The sequence below is a fragment of the Meleagris gallopavo genome, chromosome 5, assembly GCF_905368555.1.
Source record: "Meleagris gallopavo chromosome 5, MGAL_WU_HG_1.1, whole genome shotgun sequence".
NCBI lineage: Eukaryota > Metazoa > Chordata > Aves > Galliformes > Phasianidae > Meleagris > Meleagris gallopavo.
This window is the reverse complement of record NC_139408.1, coordinates 4295088-4319844: the sequence shown is the minus strand read 5'-3', so window position 1 is coordinate 4319844 and position 24757 is coordinate 4295088. Positions and strand designations below refer to the sequence as shown.

General features: G+C 40.4%; 1 protein-coding gene across 1 annotated transcript in view; it reads left to right on the top strand.

Annotated features, from left to right (window-relative positions):
- The window catches only part of NAV2 (neuron navigator 2), a 184280-nt gene that overhangs the window by 72369 nt on the left and 87154 nt on the right, over positions 1 to 24757 (top strand). The window contains 4 exon segments of the mRNA XM_010710727.4: positions 13559 to 14654; positions 16937 to 17049; positions 20354 to 20462; positions 22166 to 22555. Of these exon segments, the coding sequence (XP_010709029.2) occupies positions 13559 to 14654; positions 16937 to 17049; positions 20354 to 20462; positions 22166 to 22555 (1708 nt within the window).

Sequence of the window (24757 nt, the reverse complement as noted above, 5' to 3'; positions counted from 1 at the left end):
ATGCAGTAGAACTGTAAAATCTAGTCTTTTTCTTGAGCTGCAGTACTGTTTGACAGCTACTGACAGTGGGTGCTTAGATTTTATGCATGTTAAATGAGAGGGAGGCAGTGTGATTTTATTTTATTTTGTTTTGAAAGCTGTTGAAATCTTGCAGCGTTAAATCAGTCTTTCTGAACCTTTAGCTGTTCATTTCTGGAAATGTGCCATATCTGGAAAGATCAAGTAAGGCATTCTAAAATGAAAGCAAAAAATCGGTGGATGCTTACAGTACACTAAAACTCTTAGAATACAGATTTGCTGAAAGACATAACTTTCAGTGATTTATGAAATAGTTTCCTGTAACTCACGTGGAAGGTGTGGGCTTGTTTTCTTTTCCAAAGACATATTACAGACCTTGGAGTCAAGATAGGCTGATTGTTGCTGTCCAGGATTCTTTGCTAAGAAGGATGACGTAGACACCCATTTCACTTGTATGGACACCTTTTTGGAGGTTAGGATATGATAGCTCTTGCTTTTTGGAGTTAGCTACAAGGTTTGTATGGAAATTTTCTTTTATGCTCCTGGGAATTTCAGTGTCCATATTCCTCACACCATAAAATGGTAGCATGCCATGGTAAATGTTTTTCTTTTCAGTGATTAGCTGTTTATAATTGCAGTAGTCTTCTACATTAAAGCACTGTGTAGAAGACTACTGCAATTGCTGTTAAAAGCTTTTATTCTTACAAAAAGAAAAATACCATTAGATTCTAATTGCATTTTTAGATCACGGGGAAGTAATGAGCCATACAGGCTTGTGGTTTCAGATGTCATCATAATCTCTTCATATCTATTAGGGCCTCTTAATTCACTTCTGTACAGTCTAAAGTTATTTGGCCCATGCATGTGTAAGTATACCATTGGATTACTTTTATTCTTTAATGTCCTTTAACATCACAAAATATAATACAGCATGAAGAGCATCAGCCACCTGCCAAGTCCGTCGCTGAACGCATGTCCAGAATGTTTGTAAGGAATGTAAACTGTCACATGAGCTTGACATTTCTATGTCAGTATGTGAATTTTTTGTTGTTAGTTATCTTGAAGCTCCACATTTCCATATCCTTTTAATTGTCTAAAATGGTTACCAAATTAGAAATGCCCCAAACTTCCATTTGTTTGTGCAGTTTAGAATTAAAAAACCTATTTTTTGTCCATGGCAGGAAGGAGCAGAACTGTGTTTGAGGTGGTATCAAGAATGAAAGTTAAAAATTGAAGCATGCAACTTCAAGAAAGAGCTTGATATGGTGGATTTAATCTGTTAATCTATCTCAGCAAGATTATTAGTTGATGTATTAAACTATTCCAGTGTTTTCAGGTAATTGTTGAGCCAGACTTTAAAAGCCATCTACTGTTGAACAAAATGATGGGTATTCCTGAGAAACTGAGCACGCACACGTATCCACTGTCATTATTGATCTTTAGGCAGTCCATCTGCATTTTGCAGTCTCAAGAGTGTGGTGACATTGTATGGAAATATTCTGTTTACTACTCCCTGGTTTGCATCCAGAGTTGGTAAAGTCCTTAGTTTATGAAGCTATCAGAGATGTCAACTCGATATGTCGTTGAGGTGTGTTTGTGGTGTGATGCAGCAGTGTGTTTGGTAGGCTTACATGCTTTTTTTGGGTTGATTCTTTTTCTACTTTATTCCTAATAATTGATTTAAAATAATCCTGCAGAGGGCAGTAGAAGGCTGAGGGAAAAATGACATCTTGCATTGGATTAAGTCTTAGGTAAAATATCAGCAGGAAAAAGCACTTACCAAACTTAGACCATTTCTATATGAGATCAGAGGAAATGTTTGTTTTTTATATTTGTGAAGTAGTTGGGTTTGGGGCACTAATAGGAAAAAAGACTATATGCATACAGGTTGGTGCACTGATTGAAGTAAATGTGTGTTTTAATAGCAGTGTTCCTGCAAGCTTACTCCATGCAAGCCTTATGAGAGTGTTGTGAATTCAGATCTCACTGACTCTGCTATAATCTGAGCTCTGCATGTCTGTTTCCAGGTAGGGATAAAGTGTATTTGGAGGGGAGTAAGAGAAGCATGTGGCTCATGTTACATTCCTTTTTTTATTTTTTGTAACCCCTTTTAACTTGGAATGCAGCACATATGTAATCACAGTTGCTGTCTTCACAAGCATGCATGGTGAAGGACCAAGAGGCAAGTGGCACAGGTTCCTTTGGGGGAATTTCCATCTGGCAGGAGGAATAACATTGTTCACTGTGGGAACAATGAATCATCGAAAAGTTGTCCAGGAAAGCAGGGTAGTCTTGCTGAAGGTATTCAGGACTTGCCTTGGATAAACTAATTTGAGGTCTTGATTTAAGCTGAAGGTTGGAAGAAATGGTCTGCATAGCTCTCTTACAATCTGTGCTTATTCCAGTTTAAAAATTTTAGTTTCTTAGAGCATCAAGAATATATGGCACATTGACTAAACAGTGTCAGTGACATATTTAAGGCACTCTGTTGGGGATAAAAGGCAAAGTAAAACTGAAGCGTGCTTCAGGACTGATAACTACACCTGGTAAGAATAATCTTATATTTTGTTCGTGGTCTAAATATCTTTCTTATTTAAATGTTCCATGTTTTCCCTTTTCTTTGCTGATACTCAGTTCTGATCTGTTGATGTGAAAATTCCTCACCTGTGGAAGGTAAGGAATTTCTTTCCCATGTCTTTTTCACTTGTTGCTATCAAAATAGGGCTGACAACCAAGTTAGTAAAATGCTGGCATGGAAACCTCTACTCTGCTGGTGCATGGTTCTTTACATCAAGTGTGTGCACTTCAGATGTGGGCAGTTGGTTTATCAGAGCAGTTCAAGGAGATGTGACGTATTCTGTCGCAGACTGATAGAATGATTTGGGTTGGACAGGACCTTTAAGATCACCCGGTTCCAACCCCCTGCTATGGGCACAGCACACCTCCCACTAGACCAGGTTGCTCCCAGTCCCATCTAGCCTGGTCTTGAGTGCTTCCAGGGATGGGGATCCACAACATCACTGGGCAACCTGTTCCAATGTCTCACCACCCTCACAGTGAAGAATTTCTTCCTTATATCTAGTCTAAATCTGCCCCCTCCCAGTTTAAAGCCCTTTCCCCTTGTCCTGCTGCCATAGCTTTAGTAGGAATGACACTCCAAAGTGAAATCTACATGTTTGCAGTTAGGATGGCATGCATGCCAGGATTCTGAATGAGCTGGCTGAGATGGTTGCTGAGCTGCTCTCCATCATATTTGAAAAGCTGTGGCTATCAGGTGGGGTTCCAGGTGACTGGAGGAAGAGTCACATCACTCCCACTTATAAGAAAGGGAGCAAGAAGGACCCGGGGAACTACAGGCCAGTGAATCTCACCTCTGTGCCTGGGAAGATCATGGAATAGATCATCCTGGATGACATGCTTGATCACATGAGGAATGAGCATGTGATCTGAGACAGCCAGCATGCCTTCACTAGGGGAAGGTCATGCTTGACCATAGGTGGCCTCCTATGATGGAGTGACAGCATTGGTGGACAAGGGAAAGGTGACCAGTGTCATTTACCTGCACTTGAGCAAGGCCTTTGACATGGTCCCCCACCACATCCTTATCTCCAAATTGGAGGGATGTGGATTGGATGGGTGGACCACCTGATGGAGAAGAAATTGGGTGACAGGCCGCAGACACAGGGTGGTTATCAATGGTTCTGTGTCCAAGTGGAGGCCGGTAACAAGCAGCGCCCCCCAGGGGTCGGTCTTGGGACCGGTGTTCTTTAACATCTTCATCAACGACACTGATGGCATCGAGTGCACCCTCAGCAAGTTTGCTGATGACACCAAGCTGAGTGGTGAGGTTGACACGGTGGAAGGAAGGGATGCCATTCAGAGCGACCTCAACAGACTCAAAGGATGGGCCCAGGTGAACCTAATGAGGTTCAACACAACAAAGTGCAAGGTTTGGCACTTGGGCCGGAGGAATCCAAGGCATCTATACAGACTGGAAGGAGCAGTCCTTGTGAGCAGCCCTGCAGAGAAGGACCTGAGGGTCCTGATGGATGAAAAACTGAACATGAGCCAGCAGTGTGCTCTTGCAGCTCGGAAAGCAAATGGTATCCTGGGCTCCATCAGAAGAGGGCTGGCCAGCAGGGACAGGACGTGATTGTCCCTCTCCACTCTGCTCCTGTGAAACCCCATGTAGAGCACTGCGTCTGGGTCTCGAGCCCCCAGTACAAGAAAGACAGGGAGCTGTTGGAGAGGGTGTAGAGGAGAGCCACAAAGATGATCAGGGGGCTGGAGCACCTCCCCTATGAAAACAGGCTGAGGGAGCTGGACTTGTTCAGCCTGGAGAAGAGAAGGCTGTGGGGTGACCTCAGTGCAGCCTTTCAGTACCTAAAGGGAGCCTACAGACAGGAGGGGAATCAACTCTTTGAAAGGGTAGATAACTGCAGGAGAAGGGGAAATGATTTTAAGTTGAGGGAGGGAAGATTTAGGTTGGATGTCAGGGGAAAGTTCTTTACTATGAGAGTGGTGAGGTGCTGGAACAGCTGTCCAGAGAGGTTGTGGATGCCCCGTCCCTGGAGGTGTTCAAGGCCAGGTTGGATGGGGCCCTGGGCAGCCTGGTCTGGTATTAAATGTGGAGGTTGGTGGCCCTGCCTGTGGCAGGGGGTTGGAGATTCATGATCCTTGAGGTCCCTTCCAACCTGGGCCATTCTGTGATTCTGTGTGATGTAGAAAGCACCTGGGAATACACTCTTTGGGTTGCTTCTGTGTGATATGGAGCTTTTGTTGAGCTTGGTACCACACACGTTTTAAAAGCAACAGATTTGGATAAGGTCAACTACTTAGATTCAATTTAAAAACACTGGCTTAGAAACAGAAAGCAAGACTCTCGTTGTCCTTACCAGGAGCAGCCTGAGATTTGCAAACTGACATCAAAATTCAGAGTTCTTGTCTTTCCTGTCACATCTTGAATGCTGAAGTTTTCAGCAGCTTTCAAATGAGCTTCAAAAAAGGACACACACAGAACAATGAGAAGAAGAGTACTGCATGCATAGTTAGAAGTTTGGAAAACTTCCTTTGCAGCTATGTATTCAAAATATTAATTTGTGTTCTTTGCCTAAAAGAAAGGTTATTTCCTTGTTACTTACAAGATACCTGTAGTCAGTGAGATCTGTATTAGTAAGAATTCTCTATGACTTCAGTAGGCTGCATATGAGTATCTGCTTGTTTGGAATTTGAAACTAGTCCATTTCAGACAGCAGTCTAGATGCATGTTTTAAGAACAAGGATGATTACCCATTGAAAGGGATTAAATTAGGTAGAGTAAGTAAAAATTTAATAGCTATCCAGAGGTGATGTACAGGCAGAGGTAGTAGGTTTGGCTGAAATTACTTTGACTTATTATGTTCAACGATAACTCTGATAATCCTAGTTGTTTTCTTGAATTGAAAACCTTTCATTTAAAAGCAAAAGTGAAGGACAAACCCTCTTCTGAAGTTGCACGTGAATCCAGATTGTGTATTTGTTGTTACAAATAACTGGGTTTGGCTTCTGTATCGAGAACAGGATGGGCAGTCAGTTTGTATTCTGATGTTGCACGTCTTCCTCACTGGAACAAGGATGGTTTTTCCAGTCTTGGTAAATTAATAGTAATAAACAGGGAGAAAAAGCAGATTCTCTCCTTTGTGCCAAATAGTATTATAAGAGTGAAAAAAATACAGTGAAAAAAGAGTTCTGACACTTGTAAGGCACGATAAGGTCATCTTATTCCATGGCTCAGCACCACCTCTTCTACCCTTCCTAGTTTCCTGGGCAAAGAAAAAGCTTTTGGTATGTAATGGTTAAGATGATCACACGACTTGGATGACCATGAGAGTCTTGTTGACTTTGTTATAGTATAAGGAGTGATAGGTTTAAAGCAAATAAAACCCCTGACTGTTTCTATTCAGCGATGGTCACGTTGTTAGCTGCAGTGGAAACATTTCATTGCCAGTGTGTTAATGACCAACCTAGTCTGATGGGAACTAATTTCCAATTTCTGTTGTCCATCAGGAAAAAAAAAGAAGTTTAACAGACTGATTTGATTGTTCCCCATCCATGCCAATGTGATTTTTATCTAGATACCATTAAAATATTTTCTTGTAGCAAGTGGGAGAAAACAGTACCATCCCAGTGCTGGTAAATCAGTTCATTTGTGCTCTGCAGTTTAGTCCATTTTGCTTGTAAAGCAAAGGGAGCTCTTAGGCAGGATTGCCTGACTGAACAAGAAGAGATGAAATGAAAGCCAAGCCTTGAGATTGGACCTCACAGGCAGCTTCATGCACAGCTTATTGTGAAGCACTGGGGAAAGCCATGCTGTCGACATCATGCTGTACTGCTGCAGTGCTGGATGCTCCTTAGAGTCTGCTGTCAATTACTATCATGCTAAGAAACGTTCTTCAGCTAACAGAGGGGAGCCTTTCAGAGAGTTCAGCGTAGACTCTTTCTTGAAAGCAATCTGAAAACCACCTGTGATACCCTCCAGTTCTGTTTAAGAAGTCAGTGTAAAGTTAGCAGCCGATAGAAACTTAAACAACAGCTGTTATAATAAGACTTTGCATTTTGAATGATATCTTCTGCGAATAGTCCTGCAGATGTGTGATATCTTATGTAAGAGAATGTTAATACAGCTCCATGGGGCAGGGAGGAGCAGTAGGCAGGCTTGGCCAGCACTGAAATTAACTGTGCATTGGGCTATCAAAAATAAATGTGGGTCTTGAGGTGGAGAGCTTGCTGCCCCCATCAGTGAATGGCATGAGGATGTCAGAAAGTTGGAGAGCAATTTTATAGAACGAAACAGTTGTATCATGCAACAGATAGCTGCAAGTTGACAGTTATTTTGGCAATTGTCACTTTCTTCATGACTGATAATTATATCTAGTCTTATTAAAAAAAATCCCCTAGTTCAATATTTTGTAGCAGTTACTTTGGCTTCTGTTTAGTATCCAGCCTGTTATTAGTTTTATCTTTAGAAAATTGAAGTAACCTAATGCTTACTTTTGTAGGAGTCAAGGAAGTGGTTGAGTCACCATCCCTGGAGGTGTTCAAAAAATGTTTAGATGTGGTACTAGAAGACATAGTTCAGTAGGGAAATATTGGTGGCAGGTGGACGGTTGGACTGGATGCTCTTGGAGGTCTTTTCCAACCTTGGTGATGCTATGATTCTGTGAAATTCTTAGCCTTAAATGACAGGATAGAGTATACGTGGTGTTTTCTATAATTCTTGCTGTATACACTACCAAAAAGCAGATGCTGGAATAACTCTAGCAAGTTTCCTAAATATAAACTTCCATTGGAGATATTTATCACATGCCTGGTGTGACTTATTTATCTTCACATGTAGTATAGCATTAATGAATTTGATGTACCTTAGCAGAAAATACGAAAACAGCATGAGAAAAAGGAAGAAGAGATATGTGGAATAATATGAAAGGCACCTAACTTCTTCCAGTGTCTATTTAATCTTACAGGTAGCTTTAAGAAAAAAAAGAAAAAAAAAAAATCAAGATTTTGCTTGGCTAAAAGTGAAGCATGTTGTTTATGTTCAGGCATTCAATTTCAAATTACACAACATTTCATTCAACTTTGATGAATGTGAACTTATTGATTCAAACTATTTCTTCGAGTCACAAATTACTCTAAACATAAGATCGTAGGCTTATGTGGTGGGGTGCCTGCCATGAGAGTCTTTGTGTAAAACAAAATGCTCATCTGTGTATCTCAGTGTATTGCTTGCATCCTTTTACTTCTCCAAATGCATTTTGAAAAGATTGGCTCAGCTTAGTGATCTTTCACAATGTACTCGTATTGGGTGCGTGCCTACAGGACAGCTTCAGGATTTTGGTGTATAACAAGCAGTTTGGCACATTTATAGGACAGGACATAAGTATGCAGCAAATCGTGTTCTTGCTCAATTCTACAACTGCTTAACTGGCTGAACTTGGCATTTGAAAATACGTTCTCTTTTACCTAAACAGTCTTTAGTCGCAAGTGAGGTGGAGCTTTGCAAATCCACTTTGCTCTAGTAGGTATAAGCCGTAGCAATATTTAGGCCAAAAAAAATTGTATTTAAGTAAAGTTTTTTGGAAGAAAAAAAAAAAAACATAAGAAAAATAGACAGTGACATGTTCTTAACTGTACAGTTCATTAGGATAAAAGAGCCCTTGAGCTTTGAAGTAAAATGTAACCCTTGAGAAGGAGCCCGATGCACATCTGTGTAGTTGCACTGGAGACCGTGGAACCACACTAATTCATACCAGCTGAAGAGCTGGCCCAGGATTTCATGGCCTTTATAGTTCCTAGATGTTTCCTTTTAAAATAAATATTTATAATTTCCTGTAAATTTATTGCTGGGTGAATTGTGCCAGAGGAACAAGCGTGGAAACTGAAGTTCACTATTAACTCATAGGAAAGAAAACAGGAGTATTGCAATGTCCCAGACTTCTGTAAGTGCCAGTGTGTTTTTGCCACACCTGTAGAAACCTTCTCTCCCCATGTAAAAGTATATTTCAGCCTCCCTGGTCCCTTCCATTTATGGCTTCTTTCTGCTGAGACTTTTGACTGGTCCTTGTCCATAACCAATTATACCTACAGAGCCCATGATTGGTGCCAGAGAACCTCTGCAGCCTCTGCAGAGGTTGATGAGCATCAAGCCTTGGTCAACCCTTCATTACTATACTAAACAGTAAGTTGGTCATTACTTGCATGTTGTCCTGGCTTTTGAGGTCAGCTGCCCAGTTCTCAGACCAACAAAGTGTATATGGCATCTTTCATATCTATCTACCTGTAAGGCAAATGCTTCAGATCAGGGCTATGACATGTGCATGTCATCCATGACACCTGTGTATAAAGCCCAATGGAAGAATCCTCAGGAACTCCTTGCCTGGAATTTGTTACTGAACTGAATAGCCTTATTATGAGAAATGTTGGATTTGATTGCAGAAATAATGAGGTCCCTCTGACCTCTCTCTTGGGCACTATTTGAAATGCTACAGTAATAAACAAAAACAACAAGCAATTCAAGTGTCTGTGTCAGTTAGGTCAAGACAATGAGACAGAGATTGCTTGTGCTCCAAACTTATTTCCCTTCACCTCAGCAAAAGTCCCAAGTCTTGGCGATGTCAACTAGTAAACAACATTGTTCTGTGTGCTGAAGCTGTGTGTGAACAAAGGGAACACACAGAAGTAGGAAAGCTCAGTGACTGACACCTCCACGAGCTGGGAGTTCATAGAGCAGCTGATGCAGTTACACAGTCTGAGGCTGAAGAAGTAGATCTGATGGGAGAAAGGCAAAATTGGAAATATCAAACAGTAAAGGTGATTTTTGTCCCCTATTGCAATAAATTTCATCAACTCTAAGGGAAAAACCAGTGGGGATAGAAGTTGAGGAAACAACTTGAGTCACCTCGGTGAAGTTTTTGTTCTCGGCAAGGCAAAATGTTCCCTCTCTGATCATCTCTCAGCTTACACAGACTTTTACCATATAGCAGTCTCTGCTTTTAAGATCGTGTTCTGGCTGTTTTTCACTGTGGCCAGAGTAGGCAGCTTTCATTCTATGGGGTGAGCAGCATTACAACAGAAATAGATACTGCTGTGGATCCAAGGGGTTCAGCTTGTTTTGTAGAAGGGCTGTGTGCCAGGGAATTCTTGTTAGGAACGTTCTGCTCTACCTGCTCTTCTTTTGGGCTATGGAAAGAGTCCGATTTTTATAGGAGGCTCCTGGCAGAAACAGAGATGTTTCCGTATGTCAGGGGTCTGCTAAGCATGATAAATCACCACTGAAGAAGAGGACAGCTCAGCTAAAAAGCTTTCCTCTGTAAGACTCATAATTGTGGTGTTTTAAGAAGAGTCTTCTGGCGTGCGGATGGAAGGTCAGCCCTTGCCATTTATTCCTCTCCATGGTGGGAAATGATGGAGATGCCACAGTGCTTTCTGCAGTTCTGACACTGTAATGTCATAGAGCAGCTCTGCTTTTACTTCCTAAATTAGAATTCTGTTGCAGATTTGCTTTTGACTCAGTTATCTAATCTATGGGCTGTTACTAGGCAGTGTTTCTCTTCATGAGAACTACTTATTTTTCCCATAGCTGCAAAGTAAAAAATGACAGCTTATTCATTCTAAAATGAATAAAAATAGTGTTAAGTTCTTGACCTTTCTGAGGAGACATAAGTATGAGAACATCCTTTGTCTTTATGCTGCTTTTCATGCCTATAAAGAAAGTGTTTTTTAAAGTTTTCACTTGTAGCAAATGAAAGCACACTTGCTTAGGCTGTACAAGACAAATGATGGGAAATGGCATATATTTTCTCCTGACCTTATTATAACGTAAGCTCTCAAAGACTTTGGTGGGAGATTTAAATCATAAGATTTCAGCTTCTTTTTCTCATTACAAATGGATATGTTTGCAGTTAAGACTTTACAGGAGCAGCTGAAATCAGGTTTACCCATGCTACAGCGCGCATTGGCATTGGAACTAGACCACCAACATCTTTTTAACTGAACACTAGGAACAAAATAGATTTCAAGCCAAGATTTGACTCTGAAAAGGGGAAAGAGATCATTATTTATTGTAGGCTGTAGCTTGGTTTTGAAAACATTTCTTTTATAGTCAGTTCTAGCTAATGCAGGTTGCTGAAGAAAGAAATTATCTCCCTCACAAAGGAACACATGGGAAATAATAAGCTTATTAATAGAATGCATGAAACCTGCTCTCTTTTTCATGAAAGAAGGGTCTATGCTATGCTGAATAAAAGTTTCCCCTCTGCATGCTGATGTATTATCCGCATATTGATGTTACTGCTTCATTAGGAAACCTAGCATTTGAAGCTACATTCTGGCAGCGAAAATCCTTTTCGTTTACCAAGATTGGTCTTAGGAGTAACAGAGCCAGTGGACTTGTTTATGAGAAGGAAACAGAGAATCTGAAAAAGACTGAAGCTTTCTTAAGCTGAAGCCATTTTTGATGGCTGTGTTTTACAGTGAACCTTTTATTTCCTGCACTTTCTCTGGTAGAATGCAGCAAAAGCCTGAGGACTTTGAATGTCCATTTTCACTGTATTTGATCTGAATATAAATCAAAATCCACAGAACACGTGTAAGAAAATATCTCCTTTCCTTTCCCAAAGTGTAACAGCTTAGCATGTATATTTAGAAGTTTCTAAATATTTTTCCTTGGTATCAGATGTGTAGAATTCAGCACTCACAGAATTCCCTTCCTGGAAAATGTTAGGTAGAGACTCTAAAAATTACATTAATGTCCCCATATATTCGTGATGTTGTTTTTTTTTTAAGTTTTTTACAGTAACAACATTGTTGGCATAATTCTGATTTCTCTGACATGACTGTAGATGAAGAGCAGGTCTCTAAATGGAAATGCATCATCGTGCACCACTGGAAGTGTGTTGATGTGGGCTCAAAGTGAGTCCGTGTTTATTTCTGAAAAATGAAAAAGAAAGTGCATACTGTGCAAAGGCCAAACCAAATTTCAAACAAAAGCAAACACCAAAAACACAGAGAAGGTGTAAATTAAGAAGTTCTGGATTTTCTTGGGAAATAAATTTTGAAAAATGCTTTTGGATGTGGAGAAATAAGTAATTTTATTTGACCCAGTGAGACTGTTTCCTAAAAGTCCAAGGACTGGAGCCCTCACTAGGGCTGTTGGGATGAAACTCATTTCCCAAATGCCCCACCACTTCCCATTCCCTTCCAGGCAACCGCTGTGCTGCTCTGAGGAAGGCAGTGCTGGTGTGGGTTTCCCTTTCCAGAATGCTCTGTTGGGTTTCTTGCTGCCCATCTTCTACTGCCTGATGGCACAAGCAGCTCCTCTCCCACTACTCCATACGTATGTGAAGGAAGCAGCACTGCTTTGTAGATTAATCTATCAACAGATTCCCATGCATCAGCCTTATATTGCCGCAGTTTCCCCATTACTCCTTGCATCTTGGCTTTCCTGAAGATGTGTTCCTTGCCCATGTTCACACAGCACATGGAGGACCAGGTGGCACTGCTGTTCGAGACATGGGGCAGCTCGGTTTTCCTTCCATGCTGGATTGAGGCAGGACTAATGCCCCTAAAGTCAGCAGACCAACAGTGATGTAAAAGCAGTATACTTCCCTCATGTGTCTGTAAAGTGACAATTGCTTCCCTCCATCTCCACGTGGGCTCTTTGATATAGGAGGACCAGCCAATATAATAGTGATTGGTTAATAACAGGTCCTGGAGATGTTCCAACTTCAATAATATTTTTTAAAGTGCCATTAATTCCCATTTCACTTTATCCTTAAGTGAAACGACTGAATTTATTACGAAGGTGTCTCTCAGACTGATTCTACATTAAGGCAGGAAGATGCGTGTGCTTTAAATCCTCAGTAGATCTGGTTTGGATCAGGGGAGGGAGGTTAACAGAGCCGTATCTTCAGTGTGCAGCTGAAAATGAAGCAAAACAGTCCCCGTGTGGTTGCAGCGGTTCATGATTTACAGGGCTGAATTCACTGGGCTGCCCCTGCTGCCGAAAACGCACGCTCTCAACCGCTGTTGATTTTTGAATTAAAAAAATGCAGCTCCGTACAGAGTTTACTTTAGTGCTGGAGGGCAGAGAAATGTAGGTAAGAGCCGTTAATCCCCAGCAGGCTGCTGGGCAGGCGAACAGACACAGATGACAAAAGTTAATTGGAAACATGAGCAGCTTAACAGAAAACATATTTGTGATAATTGAGAGAGTAACGTCTCCAGAAAGGAAACTCTGCAGAGAGAAGCTACAGAGGAGAAGTGGCCACTGGTAGGTGAGTGAGATTTTTCAAGCTTTCTCTAAGATCTGTGCTGACTTCTTTCTAAGAATGCATAATGCTCAAAGTAACTAACCAAGTAGGATTTGGGCTCTCTGAAGGGCACAGCTGTGCAATTACTGCCACCGGTTTCTCTTACAGCTGCATGATAAGCATGGTAAGGTGTAAATTAGGTTCATTGCATAAGGACACGGTTGGTTTTGGTTTTGTACATGGAGTTTTATTCTGAGTTTTTGTAGATGAGGATCTCTCCCCCATAACTGAAAGAGCTTTGGATTTATTTCTTTTTCCTTACTCTTGCATTTTTTTATACTTGAGGTTTTTCTAAGAATTGAACTCGGACAGCAAAAATTTTGCCAAAAAGCTGAGAGAACCCTTGATTAGAAAACAGCGCTATGGTTGTGCTAATGAAGAAGTATGAATCTAATAAAGAAGAACATGTTGCAAAGCACATTTTGGTTTGAGCTATTTTTTTTCTTTCAGGAGGAACTAAATATAAATTACATAGTGGGAGCTTGTTGCTGTGCTGCTGAATAGGAAAACTGGCTTTTGTTTTCATTGAATGATACTGATGTTTAAAGCAGTGATGTGTGTCTGCCTTTTCAGTGTTACTACTGCAAAGCTCCTACTGTTTCATTACAAAAAGAATCTCAAACCAGCTATAATATCAGATACCACTGTGTTTTGTGTCTCTTTTTAAAAATTTTAATTTAACTTTTTTCCAGAGCCTGCAGACAGTACAGCCTTCCAGCCCACAGGAATGAATGAAAATGTATCATCCTCAGTTCAAAGCTGCAGCGGTACTACTAGTTGCAATAACTCCTCGGCCATCCCTCAGCCCAGCTCTGCTATTAAGCCTTGGCGCAGCAAGTCCCTCAGTGCTAAGCACACAGCGACGTCTTCCATGCTATCCGTAAAGCAGCCCGTACCAGAGTCTCCAAAACCACCCTCAGAAGTCGTCAAAACAACTCCCAATGGCCAAAAATCCATGCTGGAAAAGTTGAAACTCTTCAATAGCAAAGGAGGCTCCAAAGCAGGGGGGACAACGCTTGAGTGTTCTACGTCTCGTGACAGCAGCTGTGAAAAGCTAGAGACACTTCCCAGCTTTGAGGAGAGCGAAGAAATCGATGCCACAAATCAGAATGTGAGCAATCCAGGATCGATGTCCAGTAGCCCCAAAATTGCACTCAAGGGAATCGCACAAAGGACTTTTAGCCGGGCACTGACTAATAAGAAAAGTTCTCCCAAGGGTAATGAGAAGGAGAAAGAGAAACAGAAGGAGAAAGAAAAGGATAAAAGTAAAGACACGGGAAAAAGAACATCTATCACCGAAAAGCTGGATGTGAAAGAGGAACCAAAAGAAGAACAGACAGTGCTAACAACAACAGAGATGCCAAAAAAGTCCTCAAAGATCGCAAGCTTTATTCCAAAAGGAGGAAAGCTGAACAGTGCCAAGAAGGAGGCCTCGGCCCCTTTGCACAGTGGAATACCAAAACCAGGAATGAAAAACACCGCAGGGAAATCCTCAAGTGCCCCAGTTTCTACAAAAGAAAGTGAGAGGAGCCGCAGTGGGAAACCTGGCTCAGGACTCTCGCATCAGAAGTCTCAGCTAGACAGCAGGAATTCCAGTTCCTCTTCAAGCTTAGCCTCTTCCGAAGGAAAAGGCATCGGAGGCCTCAACAGCAGCAACAGCAGCCAGTCTGTCAGCGGGCCGACCACCACACACAGCACGGGAAGCAACACCGTCAGTGTTCAGCTACCTCAGCCCCAGCAGCAATACAGCCACCCGAACACGGCCACAGTAGCTCCGTTCATGTACAGGTATGGCTTACTGCTGGGATCATCCCTTTGGAAGATGGCCTCTGTGTAGGAGGATTCATTGGAGACACTTTATTGGGGTAGTGAGGTGACAATACGGATGCTGCGTGGAATAATACAGTCGTATATTTACCCAGAAACTGTTGTGGAAGGCAGTCAGACCAAAGTTGGAGGTGGACTCAGTGATCTTTATGAGTACCTTCCAACTTGGGATGTCCTATGATTCTCCAGTGTCTAAGAAATTGTGATAATAGGAGTTTGGATAGTTGTACCTGACACTTATAATACTTCATATCCGAATGCTAACACCAACTGCTCCAACTGCTGCCCTTGGACCATGTGGATTAGGTTTATTTTACACATTGTAGCTCGTAAGTGTGGCTAATGGTGGTGACGAATTAAAACAAATTAAAAAATAGAAGTCGATTAGCATAGGCAAGGCTGCTCTTCTGTGCCTGCATTAACCCAGAACTAGATATTCATAAGATTATCCATCTGTGGGGGGAGCTAACCTCCAGGCCAGCATCTTGTGTGTGACAGTGGCAGTAGAGGAAACATAGGGAAGAGTAATGAGAAGGAAATGACTATAGAATCTTTCTGAGGATGTGGTGCCAAACCTGACAATGACAGAAGAAATTCCTGAGTCTGATGGCAAAGTTTCTGGCTTTGACAGCCACATCACGGTTTTCTTTCATGCTCCTTAGTTTTTTCAAGCAGTTGTTCTGCCTTTGTTATCTTTTTGCTGCTCGTGCTTGCCAGTCCAGGTCTATTTGAGCCACCTCAATTTTGGCAGCTCGATCTACCTGACGGTTATTTTGCTGTTAAACCATGACAGAGCTTTTATAGACCTCTGTCATATCTCTCCTACCCTCACAGTGTGTCTTTTCCGGCCATGTTTAGTTGCTGCTTGTGCTGCTTGTAGATGTTATTCACACCATTTTGTCTACTTTTATCACTTTCTTCTGTAATTTTGCAGTTGAACTGTATGGTTTTTTGCCCTTGATCTCTTGGCAGGTAATGTAGGAATGGTTGGTCGTGTTGTTTTTTGTGTTTTTGTTTTGTTTTTTTTTTTTCGCAAGCAAAATCAAATTTTTAAATAAAAGCAAAATGAAGGAGAGAGATGCAAAAGAATTGCTCAGACCTATGTAGGCAGGCAGGAGGAGAAGAGTTACCCTTGACTCTTCTGAGCCCGAGTGTTATCTCTGTGTCTATGGAATAAGGTGCCAGATGTCATTCTGGTATGTAGTCATGTGAAAATGAGAAAGTTGGAAAAGCAACATCTTAATACTTGTATTCATGTTACATGTTCTGTATTTCTCTTGTTCTCACTTTCATCTACATGCATTACCATTACTGTCATATCTTTGACGTATGGTGGGATCTACTAATGCCAATTTTTTGAAATTTATTTAGAGGTGAAAATTGCTATATAGCTTGCACTGTTTAAATCCATAATGATACCTAACTTTCTCATCTTGTTATTCACAGCTATAGCAGATTCCTTAATGTGGATCTGCAGCTCAGACACAAACTGTAGGGGAGGGGAATGAGCCTAAAGTATCACTGTTAACATGTTGTGGATGTAATCTCTGTAGAAGTTGTTCTAGGTTTCATATAAGGCCAAGTGAAATTAAGAACACTACATTAGTAATTGCTTGCTATGCTTTTGCTCTTGTACAGCACTTGTTTTGACAGGAGAACTTCCAGCTGCTTGTTGATGTGGCTCTTAGAGCAAAACACAGCACAGGCAGTAAAACGAAGTAATCCAAGATACGCTACTGACATCTGACAGTATGTTCTCACCTCGTCCCTTTTAGATGGCAGCCATCATGTCAGATAGCAAATTGGTGTTATCCAGTCATTTATTTTAAAATAAAAATGAGTGTCATTGCTAGTTACTGAAGAAAAAACAGCAGGAGTGTAAGATGCCATCACACACTACCTGCTTTATATTTATGTAAAGCAAACTATTAGAGAAGATCAGATTAATCACAACAGATGATTGATGGTATTGATAATTGAAATGAACTGGAAATCCAAGTTTCTTAGGACTCCATTTGAAGAGCTAAGAAGCCTATGTTTGACCATGAATTTTTTATTTTTTACAGCTGAGTGCTTGCTTCCATTTCTAGGACATAGTTCAAAATGGGACTAATGAATTATGTAAAATCAGTCTGCTGGTCTATTCTGGAGGGGCTGATGGCAGGTGCAATTGTCTAGTTGTTCTACGTGAGCTAATTTTAATGGAGGCTGTCTGCACATCTCTATTTCGCTTTGTCTTACAGATCACAGACAGAGAATGAAGGAAATGTAACAGCTGAGGCCAGCACAGGAGGGGTCAGCATGGATTCTACTCTCTATGTCAAAACTGGACAGCCTGGTCTCGAAGACCTCTCAGGTATGTCTTGCAGGATGACTTACTGTGTTGCAATTAAATGAGAATGGACTAAAGCAAGTTTGAAGTCAGGAGCTCTGCTGTAGAGAAAATTCAATTTGCTTTAATTTCTAATATTTTATTTCCTATTAGTAATGGTATGTTTTAATTGTTAGCAATGGAAGCTGGATGTCAATAACACGAGTAATAGATGCTCAAGTTGTACGCAGTGCTGTGTCCCTGCATTTCCTGAAACCATTAGGTGTTCTGGGTGCATATTGTCTTATGGGATATGTGCAACACCTTTCAGGGCTAATCTGTAGTGAAGATCCTAAGTATTCCCGTATATATATATATGTAAAGAAAACTAATTTTCTTTACTTGCGTGCTTCTTTGCTTGCAGAAGAGAAGTGTGGTTTTTTTCACCATGAAGAGACCAAAATCCAGTTTCAGTTTAGCATGCACAAACTGGAGCTGATGATGTGAAACTCATGAGAATACTAACAAGTGAAGTTAGAAAGTCATTTGTACTTTTTTCCTGGATTCTTGCTACTGGAGGGAGTACTTGATCATTAGCAATCATTTTTTAGCTTGCCTATGGTAACTAAGCAGTTTCTAATAACCATATTCTATTTAGGGTCTAAAATGTACATTTAAGCCACTGTCAAGTCTCCTCCTTCCATTATGATTTTAGCAATGCCTGTGATTTTGTTTCTTGGATACTATTACAGTATATCTCATTAGTCATAGAATATCCTGGGTTTTTTTATTGAGTTACTTTTGGTCTCCTCCACATTAATGTGAGTTTTGAGACTGATTATCCTGCTGGGAAGGTCATACAGCTGTAAGTTTCACACCTGCATTGATTTCATTTTGCATTATATTTTCTCTCAATGCCACATTTGCGTACACACATGCTGATGGCAAAGCCACGCAGCATCATTGGTAAGGAAAAGGACTGCAGAGGTGCGTAATTGTGTAAAAATGTGTTTTATACATAGGTTGGTTAAAAAATAAAAAGTCAAATGGCACAAGAAATACCATTCTTGATAAAATTTTTGGGTTCATACTTGAATGATTGAGTCAGTTCAAAGTATGAAACACAGGATGTCCAGCTTCATAGGCTTTTTCAGCATTACCTCCTAATTGTTGTTGCTGGGCTAGATGACATCCTGTCAACTGGGAAGAACTTACAGATCACAGAAGGTCCTTAGTCTTCTATGACAGAGGTTATATAAACAAGAACTATTATTCAAGTAGAATATTTGTTGGGATCCAAGAATGCAGGATGACACGACAGCCTCAATGAATCGAGATGCAAAACCCAGCTGTGTGTAGCCAAACTCCACAGACAGCAGCAGTCAATAAAGGAGTCTTAAGGGAAAATGAAAAAGCAAAGCAAAGTGATCCCTCGATCCAAATAAATTAGAAGAAATAAGTAACAGATTTCTTCTTTTCCTCCATAGCAGCTATTGGAGCTTTGGTATAAACTGTATATGAAACAAAAGAGTGCAGGTAGGGAAAACAGGAAGCTGAGTGATATAATGATATCGCCTGCTCACAAAGAGCCAAGTGATTCAGTAATTTTTAGTGACTCTATCCGATGTCTCTCTTCATTGTAAGTAACTGAACATCATTTAAGTTAAAAAAAATTGAATCAATTTAGATTAGTGATAGCAATAGAAATTAATTTACTTGCAATAAATCTCGTGTATGTTCAGTTACGAAGTTACTTACTGTTTGCCTTCATCTCTTCGAGAGAAATGATCTGTAAAAGAGCACTCTGACCTTTGTTAGACTGAAGGCCTATAAATATTTTATGTTCTTTACTGCAATAATTTGTTTTCTGTCCCAGGGACCCAGTGGCTAAAGGAATCACTCATGTTAGATGGCTATTTCCAGTTCAGCCTGATCATAATTATTTGATCTTGGGCCTAAGTGAAATTTATTGTTAGGTTATTTCCTAGGGACTAGGAACCTATAAAACATTGCTAACATGGACGCTAACTGAGTCATCACTGTTTATTTCAGAAGGGCTAATGATGATATGAGCATAAAAATCTATCTTCCCCTCCCTAGATAGTTCCTTGTAGTCAGGGCTCCAGCTCTTTTGTTAAGTGCTTTGTGCTGCTGCTGCTTTGCAAGTAAGAGTCTGTCACTTGGTCTGTCTTTGCCACCAATCTGGCATCCTTCAGAAATATAAAGTTTAAAACACGTGGGAAGTGCCAATGATGAAGTAAAAGGCTATTCAGTCTGCTCCTTGTTGCTTCTGATTTGTATAATATATAGATGGCCATATAACCAGCTGTTGTATGGATGACCAGTATCCTCACAGCTTAAGAATTCATGACTTGTGCAGAAAAGGTTAATACGAAGTGTGAAGTTTTAAATCTGCAGTAGTAATTTCTGTAGTCATGATCTATAAACCCTTTAGAATGATATCATTCCCTTCTGTGCCCAGCAAGTTCTGTGATGGCTTTTTGGAGATGTTCTGCTTCAGTGTGGAGCTTACAAAAATCTGATAGCACTACTGGAAGTCAGTAGTCACTTCTCCTCAACCTATTAGAAGATTTATTATATAAAACTCACCTGAACTAGCAACCAAGGCATTTCTTAATTGGCAGCTGAGGGCAAGTAAATAACTTATACTGAGACACTAGAGGGATTTAAACTCTTAGTGTGGAGTTAAAGGACAGGGTAAAAATCTGTTTAAAGCAGAGTATTTGAAGAATTTCGTTTCTACATAAATACCAAGGAAAGTAAAAGTTAATCCCCAGCTTTGTGTTGTGTAGCCCATTTAAGCAAGGGTAACTCTGGCAATGTGGATAAGCAAAACTTTTGTCTATTTTACCTAAAACATAACTCAGCCTAGAGCACCCAGTCAACAGCATTTAGGTCACTGGTGAGCTGTTGCTGTATAATGAGATCTGTTTGAAAAGGGAAGCAGAAGTTCTTGTGAAAATATAGTACTATGAAAATTGGCTTGATGTTAATTGTATCAATATATGGGATGCAAATGATGGTATTGATGGAGTACGCTTTCCAATGATGTTGAAAGTTAACTGGGATTTAAATTGGGTCATGTGGGGAAATGACAATACAGAACCGTGTGGTGCAAAGGAAGCCTGTGCAGTAAAGTTAACAATTCAGAGCTGATTCTCTCTGTCAGTGGCACACGCCTGCTGTGGGTGAATGGAATCTGCACTGTAATCAGTTTGGAGTATTAAATATTAGAGAAACGTCTCTGAGATGGATTCAGGCAAAGGTAACAGCTCAATTTGGTGCTGTTTCCTGCCTTGTCCTTTCCAATGGCTTGTTTCCCCTCTAGGAGAGGATCCAGAAACTCGGCGATTACGAACTGTGAAAAACATTGCTGATCTTCGACAGAACTTGGAGGAAACAATGTCCAGTTTGCGGGGAACCCAGGTCACTCACAGGTAATGACATAACTTTATTTGTGAGAAGATGTAAAGCACTCTGGTCTTACTTTGCATCTCTTAGATCTAGCTGAGTTGCATCTTTGGAAAATGATTAAGCCTGACAGGTGAAGATACCGTTCTTTTATTTTACCTATAAAGCACAGATCTTGGTTTCTGTTCAGTGTTTATGGAGTTTTATGATGAGCAACTGATGGTAGCAGTTTGTATATAGAAGCAAAGTTGGAGAATAAGCAGCGCTGGCTGAAGGCATTAGGTGATGTTTGAACATGGGTTATCATTTGAAATGTTTCTTCATCTTACCCCTTAAACAACTTCAGTGCATTACGCCCCTCTCCCCCAGTGTGTAATATTTTGTTTAAACAAGCAGGTGAACTGTGCCTGACCCACTTGAAAGAGTGCATAACTTGAATTCTTGGCCAGTCTTTGGACAAACAATTTTTTTCTGACAGTATTAGTCATCCATATATACAATTTTACTATATTTTTTAGCAGCGTTTAGAAATCTCCAGCGATATTTAGAATATGCTCTTATTATGTTTGAACATTCTGTGACTCAGATCTGTTCAGTGCTGAGCAGGAGTCTTGGGATAGTGAACTGTTGGCCCTAATGAGGTGAGGGGTCCTGTACAGTGCTTACAGACTCCAGCCCTGCATGAGTTAATTGCATGCATGCCTTGTGCTTTGGCTTTGTATCTAAACTGAGCCAGAACTTGCAAAGATAAACTACCAACGCATGTAAGCACTTTTCAGAGTTCAATTAATGTGACAGCTTATTATGGTTTAATTACTGTAACGATAGGATTCTTAGGTTGTTGCAGTGTATGCTCAATGCTGTACTGGAACTAGTACAGTGCTGCTATCTTTAAAAACATCCGCAGTAATAATTTAAAAGAAAAGTTATGCTATGTTAGCTGAGCAGGAAAAGAAGGATTCTTGTAGGTAAGAGAAGTTGCAGCTATGGATCTGGAAAAAGGCATTCAGGCCATACTGGCATTATCCTTGGAAGGGATGCAACACATTCACACTCTCAGACATGCAAAATATGACTTAATATAGCTGATGCTTGTAAAAAACAATATTTGTAGGCTGTGACCTGAAATATGTTCACAACCAGAGCTCGGTGTAAATATTGTCAATATTTTGAAAAATATATTCAGTTCATCAATATATAAAAGATATTTTGGAAAATACTGCTTTTCTTACTTCCTCATTTAATCCTTTCTTTAGTGTAGGTATGGCTCTCATCTCCTGAGTCTTTCGGAAATGCTGGCAGTAAAAGAAAATGTATCAAAAGATAGTTTTTCATTTGTTGTTCCTTTCCTTTGCTTAATATCATACTCCCTTGCTTAGAGTGGCAAAATGTGGCATAATAGAGTTATATGTGATTGAAGGTGGAAAAAATTACACTTGGATACTGTGGATAATCCATTAAAAATTCCTGTTTAAGTCTTCTACCATCTATTTTGAACAGCAGGTGGCCTGAGTGCAAAACTATCAGTGTTTAAGAGTGGTGCTGGAGGGATGGGCCTAACTCTCAAAGCTTTGTAGCAATTGAATTCTGTTAATGCTTTACTCATTTGTGACTTGGTAAATGTTCTGAGCGTAGATCTTGCCATCTGTACACAACATCACCTGAAGTCTCATGATCTACAGAGCAGTCCGTATTCGATCCCATACTTTTTAATTTTATTTTTAAACAGCACCTTGGAAACGACGTTTGACACCAATGTGACCACCGAGATAAGCGGTCGCAGCATTCTCAGCTTGACGGGACGACCAACCCCTTTGTCATGGAGACTGGGGCAGTCCAGCCCCCGCCTGCAGGCAGGTGATGCTCCATCCATGGGGAACGGCTATCCTCCCAGAGGGAACGCCAGCCGCTTCATCAACACAGAATCAGGACGTTACATGTATTCAGCACCTTTGCGGAGACAGCTAGCATCCCGTGGTAGCAGCGTCTGCCATGTGGACATCTCAGACAAAGGAAGTGATGAAATAGATTTGGAAGGCATCACCATGGATGCCACCGGCTACATGAGTGATGGAGATGTGCTGGGCAAGAATATCAGGACTGACGATATCACCAGTGGGTAAGTGCCTTTTCTTTTGCTGTTAAATACATTATCTTCAGGTTGTGCATTTTTGCATTGTGACTGTATGCCCTGTGACTATTGGAAAATGAATGAATAAATAGAACTGCAGTGATGCTATTGGTAAGCATTTGGAGGGACAGCTCATTACCACAGTTAATTTACTCAGTGAAATTTAAGTTTATGTGTGTGTTGAAAAGAATTATTCCTGTAGGTAAGTATGGGTGTGTATGATTTAAACGTTCTGCTGAATCAGGGTCGTTGTGCCAAGCCAACCACATGCTGCAGTGCTCATTTATGCCCACAAGATGGGGAGAGTGAAGCATTTTTTTATATCTTAACTGAACTCTGTAGCTGCCTGAAGGTTTAAGGAGAACATTCATGGAAAGAAAATGAGATTACACATTGCTGCGTATGTCAAAATAGCTGTACATGTAAATCAAATCAAAAAAAGAGGTTCATGTACAGAAGTGTGAACTGATAGAAAATCATTATCAAGATTTTACGTCAACATTTTACCTTCATTGTGACTGGTTAAAAAATGAAAGTATTGGCAGTCGAACTGGATGATCTCCAGAGGTCCCTTCCAATCTCTATGACTGTGATTCTTTGCTCCAAGGTTGGTGTTTAGTTAATTGTAGGAAGGTTAGCTGTTGTTTCTTAGCTCAAATACATCAGTGTTAGACTAGTGTTAAAGCTGATCTGTGAGGTGCAGCTGGCTGATTTGCTTTTTCTTCTTAACTTCTGCCCTGCCTGGCCACCTTGCATCCTTTGCTTTTCTCTGATTTTTTTTTTAATTAAGTGACGTTAGTTGTAGCATTACCCTGTTTGGAAGATGTAGCATCTCATCGAAATACAGAGCTGGAAGTCAGGTGCTTCACTGTCACTGATTTAATCAGCAAGTGGTCTAGAAACCTCCATTCATTCTGTCCGTTTTGAATCTTCGGATGTTTTCATACTGTCCTTTCTGAAAAATCAGACTTCATCTTTAACTCTTTGTTGAAGAGGCATATAGATATGTTGAAGAAGCCAGTGCAAAGAATGTATAAAATCCTATTTCAGGTAAAACCCCACTAGCTGTTAATATGTTCATCATGCACTGTACTACCAAAATGACTTGTTTTCATAAAATGAAGCAGCCTACACCTACATTCTGTTTATTGTAGTAACAGTTATTGCCTTTCTTGTGGCCTGTGACTTTTATTCAAACTTACGTTTGTCTTAAATAATTTTTGTCTTAAAATAAGGAATATGAGTTCTGAGTAGTACCACCAGTTTCTGTAAAACACCAAGGATGAATTGAGAAGTGTCCCAGGCAGAACTGTCATCTCATGCATTTGCTTTTCATATCTTAGAAGAGCCCCAGTCTTTGCAGATTCAATGTCAGTCAGTGTACAAAGATCAGATTCCAGGTAGAGGGAAAGGGAATAATGAGAAAGCAGTTCAGTTTATGAATACCATTTCCAGAGAAATCTGTGTCTTCGTTCATCTCTGAATATCATTTCCTTTTCTTTGACTACCTGGTCATCCCATAGAGTATAAAGGGGAAGTCACCATAGTCTGAAAATACAAAACTGTGCTCTTAGATTCTAGGTAATAACATGTTTCTGTCGGTGGTACCTCTGTCACTGAAGTAGTGTATCAAAGCAGTGAGCTAAATCCCAGGCTGGCAAATACAACATTTAGCAGAACAGCTCTACAACAGCTCATCCCTTGCCTTAACTGTTGGAGCATCTTTAACTGAGAGAAAAATGATATGAATAAGTACTTGACTCTTATTTCTCTCTAGTTTTTGAAGAGGGGCAGTAATTTTCCAGCTTTTACTTATATAACCGTCCAGAAATTGATAAATGAGATCTCAATTTAGGACAATAGTTGTATATAAATACCTTTTCCTTCTCCACACCTGTTGCCTTTAGCTACAAAAGCTTGCGTTGCTAAATAGTGTAAGTTTATAGATTGTTATTGATACTGTTGAATAAGTTCCAAGAGCAGAATCTATATTATAGGTCAATCCACAGTCAGAATGACTTAGCTTCATTTTCAGATTATCACTGGGGTTTGAAGCTCGGGCATTTTGCAGAGCTTCTTATTGCTGTACCAGTGGACATCTGAAAGGAGCGTTCCTGAAAGCAACCTCACAATTGGGGTTAAATTGTCTGTGGAGAGTAATGACGTGCAGATTCCTTGAGAAGGGAGTGT